The 23,347-nt window shown below is 42.1% G+C and overlaps 1 protein-coding gene across 1 annotated transcript in view; it reads left to right on the top strand.

Annotated features, from left to right (window-relative positions):
- Nucleotides 1-23,347, top strand: part of LOC309890136 (long-chain fatty acid transport protein 6-like) — a 51,859-nt gene that overhangs the window by 14,321 nt on the left and 14,191 nt on the right. Inside the window, exon 5 of the mRNA XM_082783716.1 lies at nt 18,948-19,142. Within this exon, the coding sequence (XP_082639842.1) occupies nt 18,948-19,142 (195 nt within the window). The remainder of the gene's footprint in view (nt 1-18,947; nt 19,143-23,347) is intronic.

Here is a 23,347-nt window from a genome sequence, read left to right as displayed (position 1 = left end):
ATGGAGAAAAGTTAAAGACTACAAAGAAAATCAGAACATTTGAAAGGCCCAGCTTTTTTAATAGGATTTTTTTCTTCGTTGTAGGCCAACATAATTTCCCCAAAGATATCCCCTTCTCTTTAACACTTTCCAACTTTTGCTGTGTTTCCAGACTCAGATATTAATTGTTCTTTTTTTCTGTCCTTTAGAAACTGTTCTCCGTAGAGTTGAGTATGGCATTTTGTATTGTTCATTTTATCTGGTTCAGTGTCTTAGAGCAACAATGATGTACTTCATTTCTAAACAAAGTCTTTCTTTTTTAAATCCTTCCAAAACCATCATAAGGTTGAAGGAGTTCGGCAAATAAAGACAGTTATACTGAACCATCATTAAATAGGTATTCTATTTGTTATGTGAGTACTTTCCAAGAGCTGGCATATCTAAACTCTTTGCTCTGTGAGGCTACTGACTAAAGATAAATCTAATAGTCCTTCTCAAGAACAACAACAACAAAAAATATATATATTATAAAATATAAAAAAATATTTTATATATTTTTACTTTTTATATAAAAATATTTTTATATTTATATTTTTATATTAAAATATATAAAATATTATATATATATAAAATGAATGAATTTGATATGTAGCTAGATTGTACTTGAAAAGTAGTAACTATTCCTCAAGTTTGAACTGGAAGAGAAACATGTTCACACATGTAAGTGGAAGGATTCTAAGTAGGTTGTGCAATCCATCATTATTTTTCAAGCTAGTGAAATAATTTGCCAAGTTATCTCTTGTTAAGTTTAACCTGCTTAAAAGTGGTATGTATACTGGCAGCATGAAAAAGGTCTGGCTAATAGAAGTTCTAAACTTCTATGAAGATGCTATGTAGACAGTGTTCTCAAGGTTCAAATACTCTAAAGCCCTTATAATAAGCATATATTAAAACCATAGCAATTCTATTAACTGCTCATTTTTTTCTTTAATTCTAAATTTGAAATAAATGGTGTGTTTCTACAGTTGGAGGCCATAGTTCTCTGATGCTTCTTATTTCATAGATTTTGAAATGAACATTTGTCAAGTCTTTGTGGTAGCATCCAGACTTTTAGGTTAGCTTTCCTGTATGGGTTCTGTCTTGTTTGATCTTTCTGCCTCTCACTCACATCTGCAATTGCTCTTGAAAACTTCTTGCAGTGGAATTCTTCTGAAACCTGTTCTGCATCAAGTTTGTTTTAGTAACTTGTTGACTGGAAAGACCACTCATTAGAAAAAGAATCCTTTTTTTTTCCTCTAAGTACAAGCACAAAGGTCATGCACTGTATGATGCTTTTAGCTTTTTCTGGGCTCCTAAAACAGTGAGTAATCCTCACGCCTGCCCACCTCTAAACGTCTTCTCTCTTTTGATAGTAGTGAAAGTACAACACCCAGTACTAATGGTTACTAGCTATCAGTAGCTAGAAAATGGATCATGCTCTAAAATGGCTACTAAAGGTCTTCAGCAAAACTTAGTCTTGCTGGTTGACATTGCTTAAAGTCTCAAGTTAGAGTGCTCTAAAAAATATGAGAAGAAAGGACAGCTCGATGTAGCTCCCTATTTCCTCTTTAGACAAAGGCCTTAGATCCTACTAATCTGTGTATGTATTTTCCCTAGGGGGTTTCAACAAAATTTGTTTCTAATTTGAAGTAAGGATTTACTTACATATAACAAGACATGAAGCTTTTGGAAAGATAGGAGTCGAAATGTACCATCTCTTTCATGCTTTTCAATAAAGGTGTCCTGAATCCTGAAATGGTTTACAAATACAGGTTAGAAATCAGTCACAACCTGTTAGATTTCTAAGAACCTGTTGGAAATCTGTCACAACCTGTCAGACATTATGACATTAATTATTTGATATACAATCCTTTGCATGAACTTGGTAAGCTCTCTATTAAAGCTGGAGTTCACCTCTACTGATATTCAAAGTCTGTTTCACAGTTCAAAAAATCATTGCTTCAAAATCTTCTTAAGTATCAATCCTGTTTTTATCTCCATTTGGTATTGAGCTGGTGTTATCCTTTGGCATCAGTAACAATTCCTTTTTCCTTGGGTTACCTCAAACATGTAAGATTTTGTATATCAGCTTTCAGACTTAATTTTGTTAAGCTGAAGCTAGCCAATCTCTTTACTAGAACCAGTTTGGCCAAGGTTTTCTTTGGATAGGATTAAGCTCTGAAGTGACTTTAGAAAAGATGCTTAAGGATTTATTTTATTAAAACTCTTCTGCATTAGAACAATAGTAATTGAAAAGAAGAAAACAAGGAAGTTCATACTGCTGGCATCAGCAAACAGAGTGAACACATTTCCCCGCTGTTGACTCAGGTGCTGTGGGAAGGGGTATAAGGGCAGGTATGTTGGACAATGTTGCAGGAGGCACGGCCGAAAGCACGACAGACGCCAGTAGATCATGCTCCATTTTATTGCCCGAATAGCCTAACTTTTATAGTGAACTTAACAGGGGCGGACAGTGTTTCACACAAGATTATTGTCAAAAGCACTCAGACAAACAACTACAAGAAAACAACCCCACCTGCAAGAAAACAACCCCCTTGTGATTAGCAGTCACATAGACCTTGTCCTTGAAGCCAGCTACTGGTAACAATATTTTTCTGAATTCCTCAATTGGGCGATGTGGGAACACTGTCATGGGAACTTCTCATAGTCGCCCTGGTAGCTTGCTTTGCTCAGCTACAGCAAGCCATGGGATTTTTGCTGTTTCAAGAAATCCTTCAACAGGGTAACAGTGTGTCCCACCTGGAAACAGGTTTCTTTGAAGGAAGAAAATCTGATTGAGTAAAGTAGAGAAGGAAAAATGAGTCAGCAGGCACAGTTTTGTTCAATTGACGTTCTGTACTATAAATTGTTCTTAGTCTTGTCATTAACACATGGAGTGGATACCCTCCTTCCTACAGCCTTTGCTCAGGTAGTGGTAGAGGGCAATAAGGTCTTCTTTCAGTCCCCTTTTCTACAGAGGAAACATCCCCAATAGGAGTTTCCACTGGAACAAGGGAGTTTACTTAGCTGTTCCTCATATGTCTTGTTTTCTAGTCCTTTCACCAGTTTCATTGCACTTTTCTAAATGCGTTCCAGCAACTCCCTATCCTCTTCTGGTGAGGGCCCCAAAACTGAAATAGTTTTGTTCAGTATGTGAAGTGTGGTCTTACCAGTTGTCGTGGTTTAACCCGGCTGGCAGCTAAACACCACGCAGCCGTTCGCTCACCCTCCCCCCTCCCTCTCTGGGACGGGGGAGAGAAATGGAAAGTGAAGCTCGTGAGTTGAGATAAAGACAGTTTAATAAGACAGGAAAATAATAATAATAATAATAATAATAATAATAATAATAATAATAATAATAATACAATGATGATAATAGTACTACTACTAATAATATGTACAAACAAGTGATGCACAATGCAATTGCTCACCACCCGCTGACCGATGCCCAGCTTAACCCCGAGCAGTCCGGCCCCCTCCCCCCGGCTAGCCACCCCTATATATTGTTTAGCATGACGTCAGATGGTATGGAATACCCCTTTGGCTAGTTCGGGTCACCTGTCCTGGGTCTGTCCCCTCCCAGCTCTTACTGTACCCCCAGCCTGCCTGTTGGCAGGACAGAGCAAAAGTCTGAGGTGTCCTTGGCTTGGTATAAGCACTGCTCTGCAACAATTAAAACATCGGGGTGTTATCAGCACTCTTCTCATCCTAAGCCAAAACACAGCATTCCACCAGCTACTAGGAAGAAAATTAATTCTGTTCTAACTGAAACCAGGACATCTATCCACCCCTTATTCCATACCATTTATGTCATGCTCAGGTTACACTCTTTTCCATACATTCTAATTAGTCACCTATAGTAGTCATGGTAGTGGTAACATACAGTATTATATAGCAATTAAGATGGTACAATTCAGTTCATGGGCTATTCTCACCCAGTATTAAATCTCCTTGAGGTACACACCGGACCTCTCCGTTCTTTTGCATCACCCACCAAGTGTATCCAGGTCCCTGAGTGAAAACAATTCCACGAATGGGTTTGCCTTTTCCTGAGGCAGGAGTAGCCCAGACTGTTTTACCCAGCATATTTTTTACATGCACTACAGGAACTTTATCCCCATCTACAGTACGTAACAGGTTTGATTGGGCAGGTCCAGCTCGGTTGGCAGATCCCCTAGTATTGACTAGCCAGGTGGCCTTTGCCAAATGCGTATCCCAGTTTTTGAATGTCCCAGCGCCCATTGCTTTCAATGTAGTCTTTAACAGTCCATTGTATCGTTCAACTTTCCCGGAGGCTGGTGCATGATAGGGGATGTGATACACCCACTCAATACCATGTTCTTTGGCCCAAGTGTCTATAAGGTTGTTTCGGAAATGAGTTCCATTGTCTGACTCTATTCTTTCTGGGGTACCATGTCGCCATAGGACTTGCTTTTCAAGGCCCAGGATAGTGTTCCGGGCGGTGGCATGAGGCACAGGGTATGTTTCCAGCCATCCGGTGGTTGCTTCCACCATTGTAAGTACGTGGCGCTTGCCATTGCGAGTTTGAGGGAGTGTGATGTAATCAATCTGCCAGGCCTCTCCATATTTATATTTCAGCCATCGTCCTCCATACCAAAGAGGCTTTGACCGTTTGGCTTGCTTGATTGCAGCACATGTTTCACAGTCATGAATAACCTGTGCTATAGCGTCCATGGTCAGGTCCACCCCTCGATCACGAGCCCATCTGTATGTTGCATCTCTACCTTGATGGCCTGAGGTGTCATGGGCCCATCGGGCTATAAATAATTCACCTTTATGCTGCCAATCCAGATCCACCTGAGCTACTTCAATCTTAGCAGCCTGATCCACCTGCTGGTTGTTCTGATGTTCTTCAGTAGCCCTATTCTTGGGCACATGAGCATCTACGTGACGTACTTTCACAGCCAGGTTCTCTACCTGAGCAGCAATATCTTGCCACAATGCAGCAGCCCAGATGGGTTTGCCCCTACGCTGCCAGTTGTTTTGCTTCCATTGCTGTAACCATCCCCACAGGGCATTTGCTACCATCCATGAATCGGTGTAGAGATAGAGAACTGGCCATTTTTCTCGTTCAGCAATGTCTAAAGCCAGCTGAATGGCCTTCACTTCTGCAAACTGACTCGATTCACCTTCTCCCTCAGCAGCTTCTGCAACTCGTCGTGTAGGACTCCATACAGCAGCCTTCCATCTTCGATGCTTCCCCACAATACGACAGGACCCATCAGTGAACAGGGCATATTTCTTTTCATTTTCTGGTAACTGGTTGTACAGTGGGGCTTCTTCAGCACGACCCACCTCCTCCTCTGATGATATCCCAAAGTATTTACCTTCTGGCCAGTCCATAATCACTTCCAATATTCCTGGGCGACTGGGGTTTCCTATTCGAGCCCGCTGAGTAATTAGTGCAATCCACTTGCTCCATGTAGCATCAGTTGCATGATGCGTAGAAGAGACCCTTCCCTTGAACATCCAGCCTAGTACCGGCAATCGGGGTGCTAGGAGGAGCTGCGCTTCAGTACCGACCACCTCTGAAGCAGATCGAACTCCTTCATATGCTGCCAGTATCTCCTTTTCAGTTGGAGTATAGCGGGCCTCAGACCCTCTGTATCTCCGGCTCCAAAACCCCAGGGGCCGACCTCGAGTTTCCCCAGGTTCTTTCTGCCAGAGGCTCCAGGTGGGGCCGTTCTCCCCGGCTGCAGTGTAGAGCACATTTTTTACATCTGGTCCTGTTCGAACTGGCCCAAGGGCTACTGCATGGACTATTTCCTGCTTAATTTGTTCAAAGGCTTGTCGTTGTTCAGGGCCCCATTCAAACTCATTCTTCTTACGGGTTACTTGGTAGAGCGGGTTTACAATCAGACTGTAATTTGGGATGTGCATTCTCCAAAACCCCACAACACCTAGGAAAGTCTGTGTTTCTTTTTTGTTAGTTGGTGGAGACATAGCTGTTATTTTGTTGATCACATCCATTGGGATTTGACGACGTCCATCTTGCCATTTTATTCCTAAAAACTGGATCTCTCGTGCAGGTCCTTTGACTTTATTTTGTTTTATGGCAAAACCGGCTTTCAGAAGGATTTGGACTATTTTCTTCCCTTTCTCGAAAACTTCCTCTGCTGTGTCACCCCACACAATAATGTCATCAATGTACTGCAGGTGTTCAGGAGCTTCCCCCTGCTCCAGTGCAGACTGGATCAGCCCATGGCAAATGGTAGGGCTGTGTTTCCACCCCTGGGGCAGTCGATTCCAAGTATATTGGACTCCCCTCCAAGTGAAAGCAAACTGTGGCCTGCACTCTGCTGCTAGAGGGATGGAGAAAAATGCATTAGCGATATCAATTGTGGCGTACCACTTGGCTGCCTTCGATTCAAGTTCGTACTGAAGTTCCAGCATGTCCGGCACTGCAGCACTCAGTGGTGGCGTCACTTCGTTCAGGCCACGATAGTCCACTGTTAGTCTCCACTCGCCATTAGACTTTCGCACTGGCCATATGGGACTATTGAAAGGTGAATGAGTCTTGCTGATCACTCCTTGGCTCTCCAATTGACGAATTAGCTTATGGATGGGAATCAGGGAGTCTCGGTTAGTGCGATATTGCCGCCGGTGCACAGTTGTGGTAGCAATTGGCACTTGCTGTTCTTCGACCCTCAGCAACCCCACAACAGAGGGGTCCTCTGAGAGACCAGGCAAGGTAGATAATTGTTTAATGCCCTCTGTCTCTAAGGCAGCTATACCAAAAGCCCACCGGAACCCTTTTGGGTCCTTGCAATATCCTCTTCTGAGATAGTCTATGCCAAGGATACATGGAGCATCCGGGCCAGTCACAATACGGTGCTTTTCCCACTCATTCCCAGTCAGACTCACTTCAGCCTCCAATACAGTCAACTGCTGAGATCCCCCTGTCACTCCACAAATATAGATGGGCTCTGGTCCTTTATAGCTCGATGGCATTATAGTGCATTGTGCACCGGTGTCTACTAAAGCCTTATACTTCTGTGCGTCTGATGTGCCAGGCCATCGAATCCACACAGTCCAATAAACTCGATTATCCCTTTCCTCCCCCTGGCTGGAGGCAGGGCCTCCCTAATCCTGGTCGGAATCTTCTTCGTTTCTGTGTTTGAAGGACTGTCTGCTGGAAGTTGGAGCAGCAAACTTTTCAGAGAATCCCTTCTTCCTGATTGTTTTCTTTTGCAACTCACGTACCCGTGCCTCTAGGGTCGCGGTAGATTTTCCATCCCATTTTCTCATGTCCTCTCCATGGTCTCGTAAGTAAAACCACAAGGTAGCACGGGGTGAGTACCCACCATATCGTCTTCCTTGTGTGGATGAACGACTACCCCTGATAGCTGAGACACTGCTCTGTACAGGTACGGAGGAGAATAATCTCTCTTCAAGTTGGTGAACCTTTTCAGAAAGTTTCTCCACAGTGTTCTCTTTTGGTCGGTGGACACTGGTTGGTTCAGGTGGGGATGAAGATAGATTCTCTTTAAGTTGGTGGAACTCTTCAGAAAGTTTCTCCACAGCTGAGACGCAGGCCTGTAAGGAAGAGGAGAGACTTTCTTCGTACTGCCGGAGTTGTTTAGCCACTTCATCCACTGTGGGTTCCTCATCCTCTTTCCAGGCCATTATTGCCAATGAGCTGGCATATGATGATGGTGCACTCCGTACAAACTTCCGCCACATGGGTCGCGTACACCTGACTTCATCTGGATCTTTGGATGTTTGTCTGAGGTCTGGATCCTCATAAATCACTTCCCGTACGGCTAATTCCCTCAGATACTGGATTCCCTTCTCCATAGTGGTCCACTTGCCTGGTAGACATAAAAGTTCTTCCTTGAAGGGATACCTTTCCCTCACAGCTGAGAGGAGACAGAGGCAGTGTACAAGGAAGTAATGACTTCTCTAGTCCTGCTGGCCACACCATTTCTGATGTCCTGATAGTGGAGCCTTGAAATCACATTCATAGTTTTGCAAAGAGAAGCTCATATTCACAGAATACTTCAGAATGAAAAATAAAATAAAATAAAATAAAATAAAATAAAATAAAATAAAATAAAATAAAATAAAATAAAATAAAATAAAATAAAATAAAATAAAATAAAATAAAATAAAATAAAAATCTGTGCATGTTTTAATTCTCTAAACTGACCTTCGGAAAGTTTTGTGTAATTTGTTTTGACATTTGGGCTCCTAGAGCAATCAGTAAAAATACAATGATCTACGTTGTATTTCTGGGTGAAATAGTCACTGACAAAAGTGACTAGTCACTGACAAAAGTGACTTTTTTTTATTGGTATATATATTCTGAGGAAATAAAAGTATAGCTAAAGAAAACATTCCCCACTAGAATCAATACCATTAGAATCTAATGCTATTAGATCATCAGGAGATTCATTAATGAAAGTGTGGTGAGAGTGAGCTGTACTGCAATAGTAAACAATTGATTCCTGAGCTGGAAAATGTACGCTGTTGCTAAATTTTCCTGTTTCCTTCATATGGTGCATCAGTTCAAGACAGACGTAAAAAAGTAAAATTTTCCTTCACTTTTGTTTTTAAATTTGGCTATATGTGTTACTCAAAAAATCTAGATGAAGTTTATAATAAAGTGTTTGTGCAAGGTGAATTGAATGAAGCATATTATCTTGAAAAAATTATTGCATTCATCAATTTAATGGCAATAAGATATTTCTCATTTCATAGTGTCCCTAATAACTACCTGATGCCCCCTTTTTTTTACAGGGCTAATGAGTCAACAGATAACCAGTGAATGTACTGTCATATGCATTCCTGTAAATACATGAATGTAAATCCTGTATGGTCTGTCCATATCTTATATTTAAGAGATTTTTGCAAGTCTCAGGCCCTGATACTGCTTTTAGGTTCATCAATGCCTCAATAAAGGAACACTTCATACCTTCTTTGCTTGAAGTTGCCTTTGCTTCTCTCCACTTAGCTGTTCCTGCTGTGTAAATGGTAAAAGTAAGACAATTAACTTTTTTTCTTGGATGCCTTTAATGAAACTGCTAAATACGTTTTTATACTGCTGCAGTCACGAGTTCTTCCCACACCTGATTAATATCGTGTTGATGGCCCTTTAAAAGACTTCTTTTTATCAGTGACTTAATCATGCAAATAGTCCACATAGTTTACAAAGAACACTTAAGGAGGAAAGACTGGCAGATGAAGAATCCCAGCTATGCGGTATTTAGTATAATAAGGCAGATCTTGACTTGTCAATTAATTACTATACAAATGAAACAAGCTCACAGAATGGAGGAATAGTGTGTCAAAAACTGATTCATAATGTATGCAAATATTTTATATATGGTTCAAAGATTTTGGCTGAATGCACTGAATAAAAGTCCAGGTGTAAGGTATGAAGTGCCGTCTTATTAATGCTTCAGAAAGGCATTGAAAAAAAATTTCACTTCTACCGTTACAAATAGGTAAGTAGAGATTGAATCCCCATTTTGTTTAAAAATCACTCAATAATGAAAGAAAATCACAGTGCAGGAAAATAAATAGTTTTAAAACCCTTGAAAAGGTGTTCTAACATTCTGTTATTCTAATATCATATTACAAATATTGTCTTTGGAATTATCCAGACAGAACTATTAATCACACTCAGAAGCAAAAACATAAACAAATTATCAGAGGACACAAATTGTTTGAGCTATCTAAGATTGCGAGTCTGGGCAAGGTTCTGAGCCCTTCCTAACTCAGGGATTGTAAGGAAATTTAGGTCTTAGTGTACACTTTTGCAGTGTACTAAGAATATGCTTGCAGACAACTACGTTGTACCAGCAGCTGCACAGTAGCAAGCTGACTTGCTGCAGCTTGTTCAGCTGCAAGGGAGAGCAGTTTATCTTCCAGCAAAGCTGTGTACTAAGTGACTCTTTGAAATCCCTCCTAGTCTTATACCTCTAGGTTCTGTAGTGATGGGAAACTAGTTGATGAAATGCTATGTGAATACAGCAGAAATTCAAAACATGACTGTTTGGTGCCATAGGCTGTTGGCATATGTTCCTGCATTTTTAGTTTATTTAGATATTCATATGTATAGAACACTCTGTGCATTGCTTAGCTGTGTTTTTAGCACGTGTTGGAATTATCATCCCTTTTCCTTTCCTTCTCTTATTTATTGCATTTGATTTACTGCAGAGGTATTCCGCCATGGTGGCAGTGGATATCTCTGTTCCTGTCAGATTTGGAGCCTGGCAATGAGCTGGACAATAATACAGATGATAAATACTTACAGATCGAATCATGAAAATGGTGTCAATATAGCTAAATCCATTTTATTTACTGTGGCACACTTACCATTGAAAGTTAGTTATATGTAAAGCTAATTAATGTCATATAGTAGTTATACATAACATCTAGATAAAAATGTTAAAATTAGCTCTGTGAATGTATTTGCATTTAAAACTACAGCAAATTACACTGTTTAAAATTTCCCTCATTTATAATCTTCATACTCATTAAATATCTACTGGAAGATAAATTATATATGGTTTTCATTCTTGCAGTTGGAGGACTACCAAAAGGTATGCCAGTTTTAATGCTTTTTCCTCAGAAAGCCCTGCAATACCCTTCAAGTATCCTTGTATCAACAGATTGGTACAACTGTGATGGAGCTACCTCAGTCACAAACACTGCAGTTGCAGCAATGCAGTCTAATAGGAAATTTACCTTAGTTGTGAACGATAAGCAAATTATTATTTTGTCTTTTAAGAAAGCTTTCCTTCTGCAATCAGTTTTTGATGACTTCAGATATTTACTCTATATTTTTGTGAAAGGCCTCAGTGCCTTAAGAGAATACTTCCTAAAGTAAGGCAGTCATACGCTGTGTTGTTGCAAGCACAGTAGAATGCTGACCAGGGCTGGAGGGAACAGCACAAAGCTGAGGAGCACAAAGGAGGGAGGTTCAGCTTGGATACTGGGAAAAGATTCTTCACTGAGAAAAGGTGGTTGGGCACTTGAACAGGCTTTGTAGGTAGGTGGTCATGTCACCAAGTTTGCCAGAGTTCAAGAAGCATTTGGACAATGCTTTCAGATATATGGTCCGATTTTTAGGTAGTTCTTTGTGGTGCCAAGAGTTGGACTCAGTGACCCTTGTGGGTCTCTTCCAAGAACTTGGGGTATTCTATGATTCTATTTTGTGTCTTGCACTGGAGAAACAATGTTGTGCTGTAGTAACTTAAAACAGCCAAAACAACAAGAGGAGCTGAAAGATTTGAACTAACCAACCTTATATATTATATTTGTCCATTTGAAAAAAAAAAAAAAAAAAAAAAAAGTAGTGTAGGTGATTGTTTTCTAGCTCATCCTAATCTGTGTCTTTTCAGCAAACTGTCATCAGTATTTTTATTAACCTGATGTACAAATAAAAGCAAACTCACCTGTTTATTAACTTGGACTCTAGAGAATTAGAATGTTCCCAGACTGATGAATGACCCACTTAATTAGTATGTATATATACACACATATTTGTCTCTTTTGTTCATTTTGGAACAAAGGATCTCTTGTGCTATATTTCATATCTTAGCAGAGGCAGAACATTTGAATAAATCAGTGGTGTCAGTGAGGGGTAACTGCAGTTCAGTTACTGGTACCTTAATTTCAGTTTATCAACGAAACTGTAGAGAAAATATCCCACTTTGAATAGTTTTAAGTTGAGCTGTGTAGAATATTCCAAAGATGGTAAACAATTTTCTGTAAGAAAAAGGCTTTCCTGCTGTAGTACTGAATCACTTTCTTATTAAAATAAATAAATATATATATATATATTTATGGTTCCTTGACAGTGTAATGATCTTTGAATATGGAACAGACCTTATTATTTCAGATATGTGAAAATCTACAGAGTTGCTTTGTGATACTGTATCTGAAGTGGAAAAAAAAAATAAAATCACTCCAAAAATTACATCTATGGGTCATTTTTAGACACTTTATTACAGGTCATGTCCATGGATAATTTCATTGTACTGTGTAACATGACACAATACAATTGTTAATAATGACTTAGAAAGTCAGTGAAGTTTGTGCTTACGTATTTAGAAATGACTTTTGCATCTACAGTAAAGTAGGAGAGGAGAAAGGAAAATAAAATAATTTAGTTGATGTGAAAAACAAATGGTTAGCAACTGAGGGAGGCTTGTGAGTGATGTAGTTTTGGGATGATATAGCAGGATAATGCTTCAGTTTGTAATTGCCAAGAGCTGTCTGCATCTAGTGAAATGTATGCATTCCTTGCTGAATCACTGAAGAAAGACTGAAACTGGATGAAAGATTTTGGCCTGTTCAGGACACTGGTTGGAGGAGTCCCTTGGGAGGCAGTCCTGAAGGGCAAAGGAGTCTAGGAAGGCTGGGCACTCTTCAAGAAGAAAATCTTAAAGGTGAAGGAGCAAGCCATCCCCACATGCTGAAAGATGATCTGGTCCAGAAGAAAACCTGCCTGCCTGAGCAGAGATTTGTGGCTAGGGCTCAGAAAGTAAAATAAATAAATAAATAAAATAAAGTGACCTTTGGAAGAAGGGGCGGGCCACTCAGGAGGACAAAGATGTTGTGAGGCTGTGGAGAGGGAAAATTAGAAGGGCCAAAGCCCAGATGGAGCTCAATCTGGCTACTGCTGTTAAAGACAATAAAACATGATTTTATAAATACATAAACAAGAAAAAGACTAAGGAGAATCTCCATCCTTTATTGGATGTGGGGGGAGACATAGTGACAATAGACACAGTGACAAAAGTTTGCAGACAACACCAAGTTAGGTATGATTGTTGATCTGCTTGAGGGCAGCAGGGCTCTGCAGAGGGATCTGGATAGGCTGGATTTATGGATTAAGGCCAACTGTATGAGATTCTACAAGGCTAGGTGCCAGGTCCTGCACTTGGGGCACAACAACCCCATGCAACACTACAGGCTGGGGAAGAGTGGATAGTATACTGTCTGGCAGAAAGGGACCTGGGTGTATTGGTTGACAGCCAGCTGAACATAAGCCAGCAGTTTGCTCAGGCGGCCAAGATGCCAACAGGATCCTGGCTTGTGTCAGAAACAGTGTGGCCAGCAGGACTGGGGAAGAGATTGCCACCCTGTATTTGGTTCTGGTGAGGCCACACCTTGAATGCTGTATTCAGTTTTGGGCATCCCACTACAAGGAGGACATTGAGGTGCTGGAGCATGTCCAAAGAAGGACAACAAAGTTGGTGAAGGGTCTAGAGAACAAGTCTGATGAGAAGCAGCTGAGGGAAGTGTGTTTATTTAGCCTAGACAAAAGGAGGCTCAGGGGAGACCTTATTGCACTCTACAATTACCTTAAAGGAGGCTGTAGCGAGGTGTGCATTGGTCTGTTCTCCCAGGTGATAAGACTAGAGGAAATGGCCTCAAGTTGCACCAGGGGAGGTTTAGGTTGGATATTAGAAAAAAAAATTCTTCACTGAAATAATTGTGAAGTATTGGAACAAGCTGCCCAAGGAAGTAGTTGAGTCAACTAGGAGGTATTCAACTAGGAGATATTCAAAAATGTGTAGATGTAGAGCTGGGTGACATAATTTAATGGTGAACTTGGCAGTGCTAGGTTAAAGGTTGAACTTCATGATCGTAGAGGTCTTTTCCAACGTATATGATTCTATGATTCCATGATTCTAATTTATACTGGACTAGAATTGAAAGAGGGAAAGTAGACTGAAAGGGATCAGAAAATAAGGACCTTCAGCTTTCTGTAATATATGTATATGTGCATGTGTATGTATGTATAGGGAGATTTGCATACATATGCAAAAGTATACAGATATACATGTAGAGACCTCAACTGCGTGCGTGAGGTGCGAGCAGGTGGATGACCTGGTCCGCATGGTGGCGGAGCTCAAGGAGGAGGTGGACAGGTTGAGGGCCATCAGGGAGTGTGAGCGAGAGATAGACTTGTGGAGTAACTCCCTGCAGGGCCTCAAAGAGAGGTACCGGGGAAGTGGTGGAGTCACCATCCCTGGAAGTCTTCAAAAGACGTTTAGATGTAGAGCTTAGGGATATGGTTTAGTGGGGACTGTTAGTGTTAGGTCAGAGGTTGGACTCGATGATCTTGAGGTCTCTTCCAACCTAGAAATTCTGTGATTCTGTGATTCGGTGACACCCCAAATGGGTGTGGACCCCCTGCCCTGTAGCCATCGGGCAGAGGGAGGGAATCTTGGAGTTGAGGAGGACTGGAAACAGGTCCCTGCTCGACATCGCAGGTGATGCCCTCCCCTTCCGGTCCCATCTTCCCAGGTGACCTTACACAACAGGTTTGAGGCCCTGGAGCTCGACAGACCAGTAGCTGAGGAAGAGGTAGCAAGTGTTCCCAGGAGGATGCCTAGGGCGAGGAGGTCGACTCCGCGCCTCAAGACTGCCTCCATCAAGAAAGACAGGAGGGTTATTGTTGTTGGAGACTCTATTCTTAGGGGAACAGAGGGCCCTATTTGTCGGCCTGACCCTACCCGTAGGGAAGTCTGCTGCCTCCCTGGGGCCAGGGTCAGGGACGTTGCCAGGAAGCTTCCCAACCTGGTACGCCCCTCTGACTATTATCCTCTTTTGATAGTCCAGGCAGGCAGTGACAACATTGAAGAGAGAAGCCTGAAGGCTATCAAAAGAGACTTTAGGGGGCTGGGTCGGTTAGTGGATGGAGCGGGAGTGCAGGTGGTGTTTTCATCCATCCCTACGGTGGCAGGGAGGGGTACAGAGAGGACACGGAAAGCCCACCTGATAAACACGTGGCTCCGGGGCTGGTGCCAACGCAGAAATCTTGGGTTTTTCGATCATGGGGCACTTTACTCAGCACCTGGCCTGATGGCCACAGACGGGTCCCTATCTTTTAGGGGAAAAAGGATCCTGGGCCAGGAGCTGGCAGGGCTCATTGAGAGGGCTTTAAACTAGGTAGGAAGGGGGATGGGGCTGAAGCAAGGATTGTTGGGGCTGTGCCAGGGGGAACAATGGCAAGGCCGAAGGATAAGGCAATGGCCCCGCTGAAGTGCATCTACACCAATGCACGCAGCATGGGTAACAAACAGGAGGAGCTGGAAGCCATCGTGCAGCAGGCAGGCTACGACTTGGTTGCCATCACGGAGACGTGGTGGGACCAGTCTCATGACTGGAGTGCTGCAATGCCTGGCTATAAGCTCTTCAGAAGGGACAGGCAGCACAGAAGGGGTGGTGGTGTGGCTCTCTATATTAGAGAGTCTTTCGAGGTTGTAGAACTTGACGCTGGGAATGACAAGGTCGAGTCCCTTTGGGTTAGGATCGGCAGGGACAACAAGGCTAGTGTCCTGGTCAGGGTCTGCTATAGACCGCCGAACCAGGATGAGGAGACGGATGAGGAATTCTACAGGCAGCTGACAGAAGTTGCAAAATCTTCAGAGCTTGTACTCATGGGGGACTTCAACTTCCCTGACATATCCTGGAAGCACAACACAGCCCAGAGAAAGCAGTCCAGAAGGTTTCTGGAGAGCGTGGAAGATAGCTTCCTGACGCAGCTGGTTAGTGAACCTACCAGGGGTGGTGCCCCGCTAGACCTTCTCTTCACAAACAGAGAAGGACTGGTGGAGGATGTGATTGTTGGGAGCTGTCTTGGGCAGAGTGACCGCAAAATGGTGGAGTTCACTATTCTTGGCGAGGCCAGGAAGGGGACCAGTAAAACCACTGTATTGGACTTTCGGAGGGCTGACTTTGAGCTGCTCAGGACACTGGTTGGTAGAGTCCCTTGGGAAGCAGTTCTGAAGGGCAGAGGGGTCCAGGAAGGCTGGGCACTCTTCAAGAGGGAAATCTTAATGGTGCAGGAACTGTCTGTTCCCACGTGCCCAAAGACGAGCTGGTGGGGAAGACGACCAGCCTGGCTCAACAGAGAATTGTGGCTTGATCTTAGGAGAAAAAAGAGGGATTATAATCTTTGGAAAAGAGGGCAGGCCACTAGGGAGGACTTTAAGGATGTAGCGAGGCTGTGCAGGGAAAAAATTAGGAAGGCCAAAGCTCATCTGGAGCTCAATCTGGCTACTGCCGTTAAAGATAACAAAAAACGTTTCTATAAATACATCAACACAAAAAGGAGGACTAAGGAGAATCTCCATCCTTTACTGGATGCAGGGGGAAACTTAGTTACAAGAGATGAGGAAAAGGCAGAGGTGCTCAATGCCTTCTTTGCCTCAGTCTTTAGAGGCAATACCGGTTGTTCTCTGGATACTCATTACCCTGAGCTGGAGGAAGGGGATGGGGAGCAGGATGTGGCCCTCACTATCCATGAAGAACTGGTTGGTGACCTGCTATGGCACTTGGATGTGCACAAGACGATGGGGCCAGATGGGATCCACCCAAGGGTACTGAGAGAACTGGCAGAGGAGCTGGCCAAGCTGCTTTCCATCATTTATCAACAGTCCTGGCTATCGGGGGAGGTCCCAGTTGACTGGTGGCTAGCAAATGTGACGCCCATCTACAAGAAGGCCCAGAGGGCAGACCCGGGAAACTACAGGCCTGTCAGTTTGTCCTCAGTGCCAGGGAAGCTCATGGAGCAGATCCTCCTGAGAGTCATCACGCAGCACTTGCAGGGCAAGCAGGCGATCAGGCCCAGTCAGCATGGGTTTATGAAAGGCAGATCCTGCTTGACGAACCTGATCTCCTTCTATGACAAAGTGATGCGCTGGGTGGATGAGGGAAAGGCTGTGGATGTGGTCTACCTTGACTTCAGCAAGGCTTTTGACACCGTCTCCCACAGCATTCTCCTCAAGGAACTGGCCACTCTTGGCTTGGACCGGCGCACGCTTCGTTGGGTTAGAAACTGGCTGGATAGCCGGGCCCAAAGAGTCGTGGTGAATGGAGTCAAGTCTAGTTGCAGGCCAGTCACTAGTGGCGTCCCCCAGGGCTCAGTGCTGGGGCCGGTCCTCTTTAATATCTTCATCGATGATCTGGACGAGGGCATTGAGTGCACCCTCAGTAAGTTTGCAGATGACACCAAGTTAGGTGCGTGTGTCGATCTGCTTGAGGGTAGGAAGGCTCTGCAGGAGGATCTGGATAGGCTGGACCGATGGGCTGAGGCCAACTGCATGAAGTTCAACAAGGCCAAGTGCCGGGTCCTGCACCTGGGGCGCAAGAACCCCAAGCAGAGCTACAGGCTGGGAGAGGAATGGTTGGAGAGCTGCCAGGCAGAGAAGGACCTGGGAGTGATGGTTGATAGTTGGCTGAATATGAGCCAGCAGTGTGCTCAGGTGGCCAAGAAGGCCAATGGCATCCTGGCTTGTATCAGAAACAGTGTGACCAGCAGGGCTAGGGAGGTGATCATCCCCCTGTACTTGGCTCTGGTGAGGCCGCACCTTGAGTACTGTGTTCAGTTTTGGGCCTCTCGCTACAAGAAGGACATGGAGGTGCTTGAGCGAGTCCAGAGAAGGGCGACGAAGCTGGTGAGGGGCCTGGAGAACAAGTCCTACGAGGAGCGGCTGAGGGAGCTGGGCTTGTTCAGCCAGGAGAAGAGGAGGCTCAGGGGCGACCTTATCGCTCTCTACAGGTACCTCAAAGGAGGCTGTAGCGAGGTGGGGGTTGGCCTGTTCTCCCACGTGCCTGGTGACAGGATGAGGGGGAATGGGCTTAAGTTGCGCCAGGGGAGTTTTAGGCTAGATGTTAGGAAGAACTTCTTTACTGAAAGGGTTGTGAGGCATTGGAACAGGCTGCCCAGGGAAGTGGTGGAGTCACCATCCCTGGAAGTCTTCAAAAGACGTTTAGATGTAGAGCTTAGGGATATGGTTTAGTGGGGACTGTTAGCGTTAGGTAGAGGTTGGACTCGATGATCTTGAGGTCTCTTCCAACCTAGAAATTCTGTGATTCTGTGATTCTGTGATATACATACACATAGTCTTGGAGTACCAGAGTGACATTCACTTCTAAAGGTATGCGGTAATAAATGATACCTTATTAATTTTGTGCTACATCATTTCTGTGGCATACTGTATTGCCATTTAATCATTTGCAATGATTAAAAACTGACTCTGGTTTTAAAATAAGTGAAATAATATATCTATATATTAGGTCTTTTGCTTTCTGATACTTCAACTTAAATTTGATTTTATTTTTAAGGTGCTCCTTGCAATCACTGTGTTTGGGAAAGTATTCATAGAATCTGTCTCACTGAACTGTTTGAACACATAACATAGTATTTCTTGTAAGAAAACATGAGAGTTGACAACAGAAAAGATTCAAGTTCACCAAGGTATACTGTATTCTAAGTAACAATAAACAAAACCTTGCAAGACTTAATGTTGAAAAAAATACAGAATATGACTCATGCAATGTGTGGGAAGGAACACAAATTACAAGCATGTGTAATCTGATTGTTTCTTTTAATCAATCTGAAGACATGGGGAAAGTAACTATTAATGTCTGATGACTTTAATCACTTATCAGAAACAATGCCTACCTTTCTGCGTTTTTCTCAGTTTTCTAATTGCTCTGAGCGGAAACAGACTGAGATGATACACCTTTTAAAATACAGAAATACTTGTATAAATTAGTGTAGCCATTATTCAGGCAATAATTTGTTTATTCAATGAGATAATAGCTTTTGAATTGCAGTGTGCTACCTTGTAGCTGTAGCTGTGCCAGCTTCCTTTAACTTCCTATTGTTTCCCCTTGCCCTTGCCATTTACATTTTTCTTGCCCTTTCCCTTTTTCTTCCCCATTTCTTTCCTCTTCCTTTTTTCCTTTCCTTATCCTTTTCCCTTCCCCTTCCCTTTCCCTTTTACTTTCCCTCCCCTATTTATACTTGATGTATATAAGAAATTACATTTAACCCACCAAATAGGCAACATCAAATGCAGGTATCAAAATATTCTGTTTTTTTTTTGTTGTTGTTGTTTTGTTTGTTTGTTTGGTTTGTTTGTTTGTTTGTTTAACAGAAGGATGGAGAAAAAAATCATAAAGTCCGACTGGCAGTTGGAAACGGAGTAAGAAATGATGTGTGGAGAGAATTTTTAGACAGATTTGGTGCCATTAAGATCTGTGAGTTTTATGGTGCTACTGAAGGAAACATTTGTTTCATGAACCACACAGGAAAAATTGGATCTGTTGGACGCACCAATTACTTTTATAAGGTGACTATTTATATTTTACTTTGTAAAAGGGTGTGCTGAAGGTCAATGTGTTTCTCAGTTTGACCATAAGGCATGGGGCTACAGTCGTAAGTATAAGGTAAATTTTCTAACTTAGTTGTTGCAAGTTTAATTGATTGCCTATAAAACATCAGCTGCCAAAGTCTTGTTTTGTATTTCAGCAACTTTGATGAAGTTATATGTTTTGGGGAAGAGCAGTACTTGTAACTTATATCATACATGCTCTCTTCTCCTTCACCTGTCCAGTTAAATGAAGACAAATTGTGTGATGGGTCAGCTTATCAAGTGGTATGTCCACATACATACCTAAAAGTATTTCACCAAAACTTTACAGATTTTGCCCTTGGAGTGCTATTAATACCACACTTAAACAACTAGAGAGAACAGTAAATAATACATAAAGTCTCAAGCTTTAGCTAATAACATGTAAAATTACTTTGCAATGGTTTCTAAAAAGGAGACTAGGTATGTTATGTTATGTTGCTATTTATGTCAATTTTTACTCAAAATAAAATAGGACTACACACGTTGCCTAGAATTTACAAAAGTAACTCAGATACCTATCTGTGTGTACAAATCCTCCTGACTGAAGTGGCATTTGTACTTCAAAGGAAAACTAACAGTAAAATATCCATACCAATCTATTTTCACTATGATGTAAAAATATTGTTTTGAAACACATCTGTGTGAGGTGACTTTGGATGAAGTGGAAATATGTTTGTAGACAGCTAATGTCCCAGGTTTCACGATCTCAATACATCATCATCACATAGACTACTTCACAACTCAGGGCCCAGAGAAATTCCCAGTTCTTCTCTTCAGGGATTGGAACCAATCAGCCTATGTTTTGCCTTCAGACTCTGTAGGGGGCAACTTGGAAACATTCAGAAAGAGACCACAAGAGCTGCAGTGTTTTTCAGAAACCATTGAGAGCTCAGGAATTAAAGCAAATTTACTCTGCTGATTTTGTGTGTTGTATATCATTGATACTTTGTAATTTGCACAGTGGATATCTGGTGCTGATAGCTGTCTCTAGAAACATACAGATCCACCACAGGATATAAGGAATCTGGAACTTAGGGGAGTAGTAGCTGAATCGGGAGCCTCAGAGCTCATGTTACATTTTCTTTTAGAGGGCTAAATGATCTAATTACTTGTAAACCATTTTTTCCTTCTATCTCAGGAAATGTTACATTTGTTCAGAACTTGAATATGTTTTCAGAATTTTAGAACTGTTGACAGATTTTTGTCAGAAGTCACTAATCTTCTGGACTAAGTTACAGCAGAAAAAGGATTATACTTGAAATTACCTATTTATTGGCTTTTCTCTACTTTTAGACAAGTAGTAGTTTGTACTTTTTGCATGCATTAATATTGGCATGTCATATATCAATAAAATTTGTTTTATGCATTCCCAAGAGGCAGATTAGTATTTGGGGCTTTTATTTATTTATTTATTTATTTATTTATTTCACATGAAACATGATGCTTGTTCTTCTTCAATGACTGGATTTACAATTTAAGATAGTTGCTGCAGATAAGGAGAAAAAATAGCTCATGCAAACTGCAATTAAAAAAACAAATGCAGTTGTAACTAACTACTTGATTTCACTAGACATCTTTTCTATAATTTATATGCTTTTTCAAGTTCAAACTGCTGCAGTCTGTGGAAACATCAGTATAGTCTGCTAAGATAATTATGGATTGTCCCCTTGCTTACTCAGTATGAATATGGAAAGACAATAAGGGATTTTATAAACCAGAAAAAGCCATTCATAGCATTTGGCTTGGCTTGAAATCAATTTATGTTCTGTCTTTTTTACTCTGTTTTCCTTAGAAATACATCTACAGTGAGTCTTCAGTTATTTCTTTAGTTTCTGTCATCAGGAACGTAGCTAAAGCACATTATTTGTGAGCAGGCTCAGTGTTTAGCTACTACCATTGTCCATGCAGGCCTAAGGTATACACCCCTTCCACCAACATACATGAATTTGGCCTTCTGTGTCTGTAGAGAGGAACAAAGTTGTCACTGAAAATGAGTTTCAGTGTGGAGACAAATTACCTCACCTTGATTACATAGGCATGGTATCTTTAGCTAGGTTTGTGGGTGAATTATATGACCCTCATTATGTGGGAATAGATCTGGCAGAAATATCTTCCAAATTGAGGTGTTCTGAAAGACTTTTCCAAAGCCATATCAGGCACTTTTTCATAAGTACTCTGTTTTGATTGAGAACATATATGGTTGCATGATGTACCTGATCTAGGTTTTAGGTCAGAGGTTGGACTCGATGATCTTGAGGTCTCTTCCAACCTAGAAAATTCTGTGATTCTGTGATTCTGTGATCTTTCTCTCAAATAATTTATGTCAGCAGAACAAAATGACACATTAATATTTTTGTATTACACTACTTAGATGTGTCAAATTATTTTTTTTCCAGGCTGTTAACTGATGGGACTTTGCTCTTTTTGCCTGTGTAGTCACTCTGGAATGACAGCTCCTTCAGTCTGCTTTGTGACACTTTCTAGTTTGCAGGAGCAGCTAGCTCCCCCATATGCTGAAGCAAAGTAGTGTTGACATGAACAAACGTTTATGTATCTGTATGGATTGTGTAAGGAGTTGCAGAAAAGAAAAATCAAAACGAGGTCAAGAGAGAGAATGAGTGGTGAAAACATGAGACATACTTTTTGTGGTTTTCATATATTAAAAAATAATAATAATAAAGTCTGGGGACCTACTTTTATATGTGTTTTTCATTATTCTGCAACTGAGTATTGTGACACAAACTCACACTGTGTTTTAATGCCATATCTAAGTTTTGACTTATTTAAGGCTTTTGCTGTTTTTAAATATGTTTTACAGGTTGTAGGTTATTAGACAATGCATTCTGCAGTGTAGCTGTTGTGTTTGTTTACTTCAGTCTGCATGATATCCACTGGACATCTAGCGATATGTAAACAAGAGCAGCTCTATTTCTGATTCTCTGACCTTAGAATGATCTGAAGTTCAAAAGTGAGACTGTCTTATGCTGGAAAGCAGAGAATGGCACAAAGAGGGCACATCTTTCCAGTTACTAAATTATTTTGTTTCTGCAAAGAAATCATGCTACGTTTGAAATCTTACCCTCTTGACATATAGGATGGTATGATGAGATATCCTTAGACATATATTCTGTGAATTTCCTACACACCTCTTTCTTAATCTGGGAACAGAAAGAAAGAAAATTGAAAAAGGGGAGAAGAGATTTGTGTGACTGTACATGTGATAACAGCAAAGGAATAAATATACTCTCTATTGGCATAGTTACACAGTCAGAATGAAGTGATACATACATACAAAAAGCAAAAGTATAGTTGGAATAACAGCAGGTAGGTTTGAAATGTTTGAAATATAATACTTTTAGTGGGGAAAAACTAATAGAAATACGATGTCATTTCTTTTGTGCCTAATGTCCATCATTTATCAACAGTCCTGGCTATCGGGGGAGGTCCCAGTTGACTGGTGGCTAGCAAATGTGACGCCCATCTACAAGAAGGGCCAGAGGGCAGACCCGGGAAACTACAGGCCTGTCAGTTTGACCTCAGTGCCAGGGAAGCTCATGGAGCAGATCCTCCTGAGAGTCATCACGCAGCACTTGCAGGGCAAGCAGGCGATCAGGCCCAGTCAGCATGGGTTTATGAAAGGCAGATCCTGCTTGATGAACCTGATCTCCTTCTATGACAAGGTGACATGCTGGGTGGATGAGGGAAAGGCTGTGGACGTGGTCTACCTTGACTTCAGCAAGGCTTTTGACACCGTCTCCCACAGCATTCTCCTCAAGGAACTGGCTACTCTTGGCTTGGACTGGCGCACGCTTCGTTGGGTTAGAAACTGGCTGGATAGCCGGGCCCAAAGAGTCGTGGTGAATGGAGTCAAGTCTAGTTGCAGGCCAGTCACTAGTGGCGTCCCCCAGGGCTCAGTGCTGGGGCCGGTCCTCTTTAATATCTTCATCGATGATCTGGACGAGGGCATTGAGTGCACCCTCAGTAAGTTTGCAGATGACACCAAGTTAGGTGCGTGTGTCGATCTGCTTGAGGGTAGGAAGGCTCTGCAGGAGGATCTGGATAGGCTGGACCGATGGGCTGAGGCCAACTGCATGAAGTTCAACAAGGCCAAGTGCCGGGTCCTGCACCTGGGGCGCAAGAAC

The sequence above is a fragment of the Aythya marila genome (assembly GCF_965140915.1).
Source record: "Aythya marila genome assembly, chromosome: Z".
Lineage (NCBI taxonomy): Eukaryota > Metazoa > Chordata > Aves > Anseriformes > Anatidae > Aythya > Aythya marila.
Note: the sequence above shows the minus strand (reverse complement) of the source record. Positions and strands in the feature narration are given on the sequence as shown.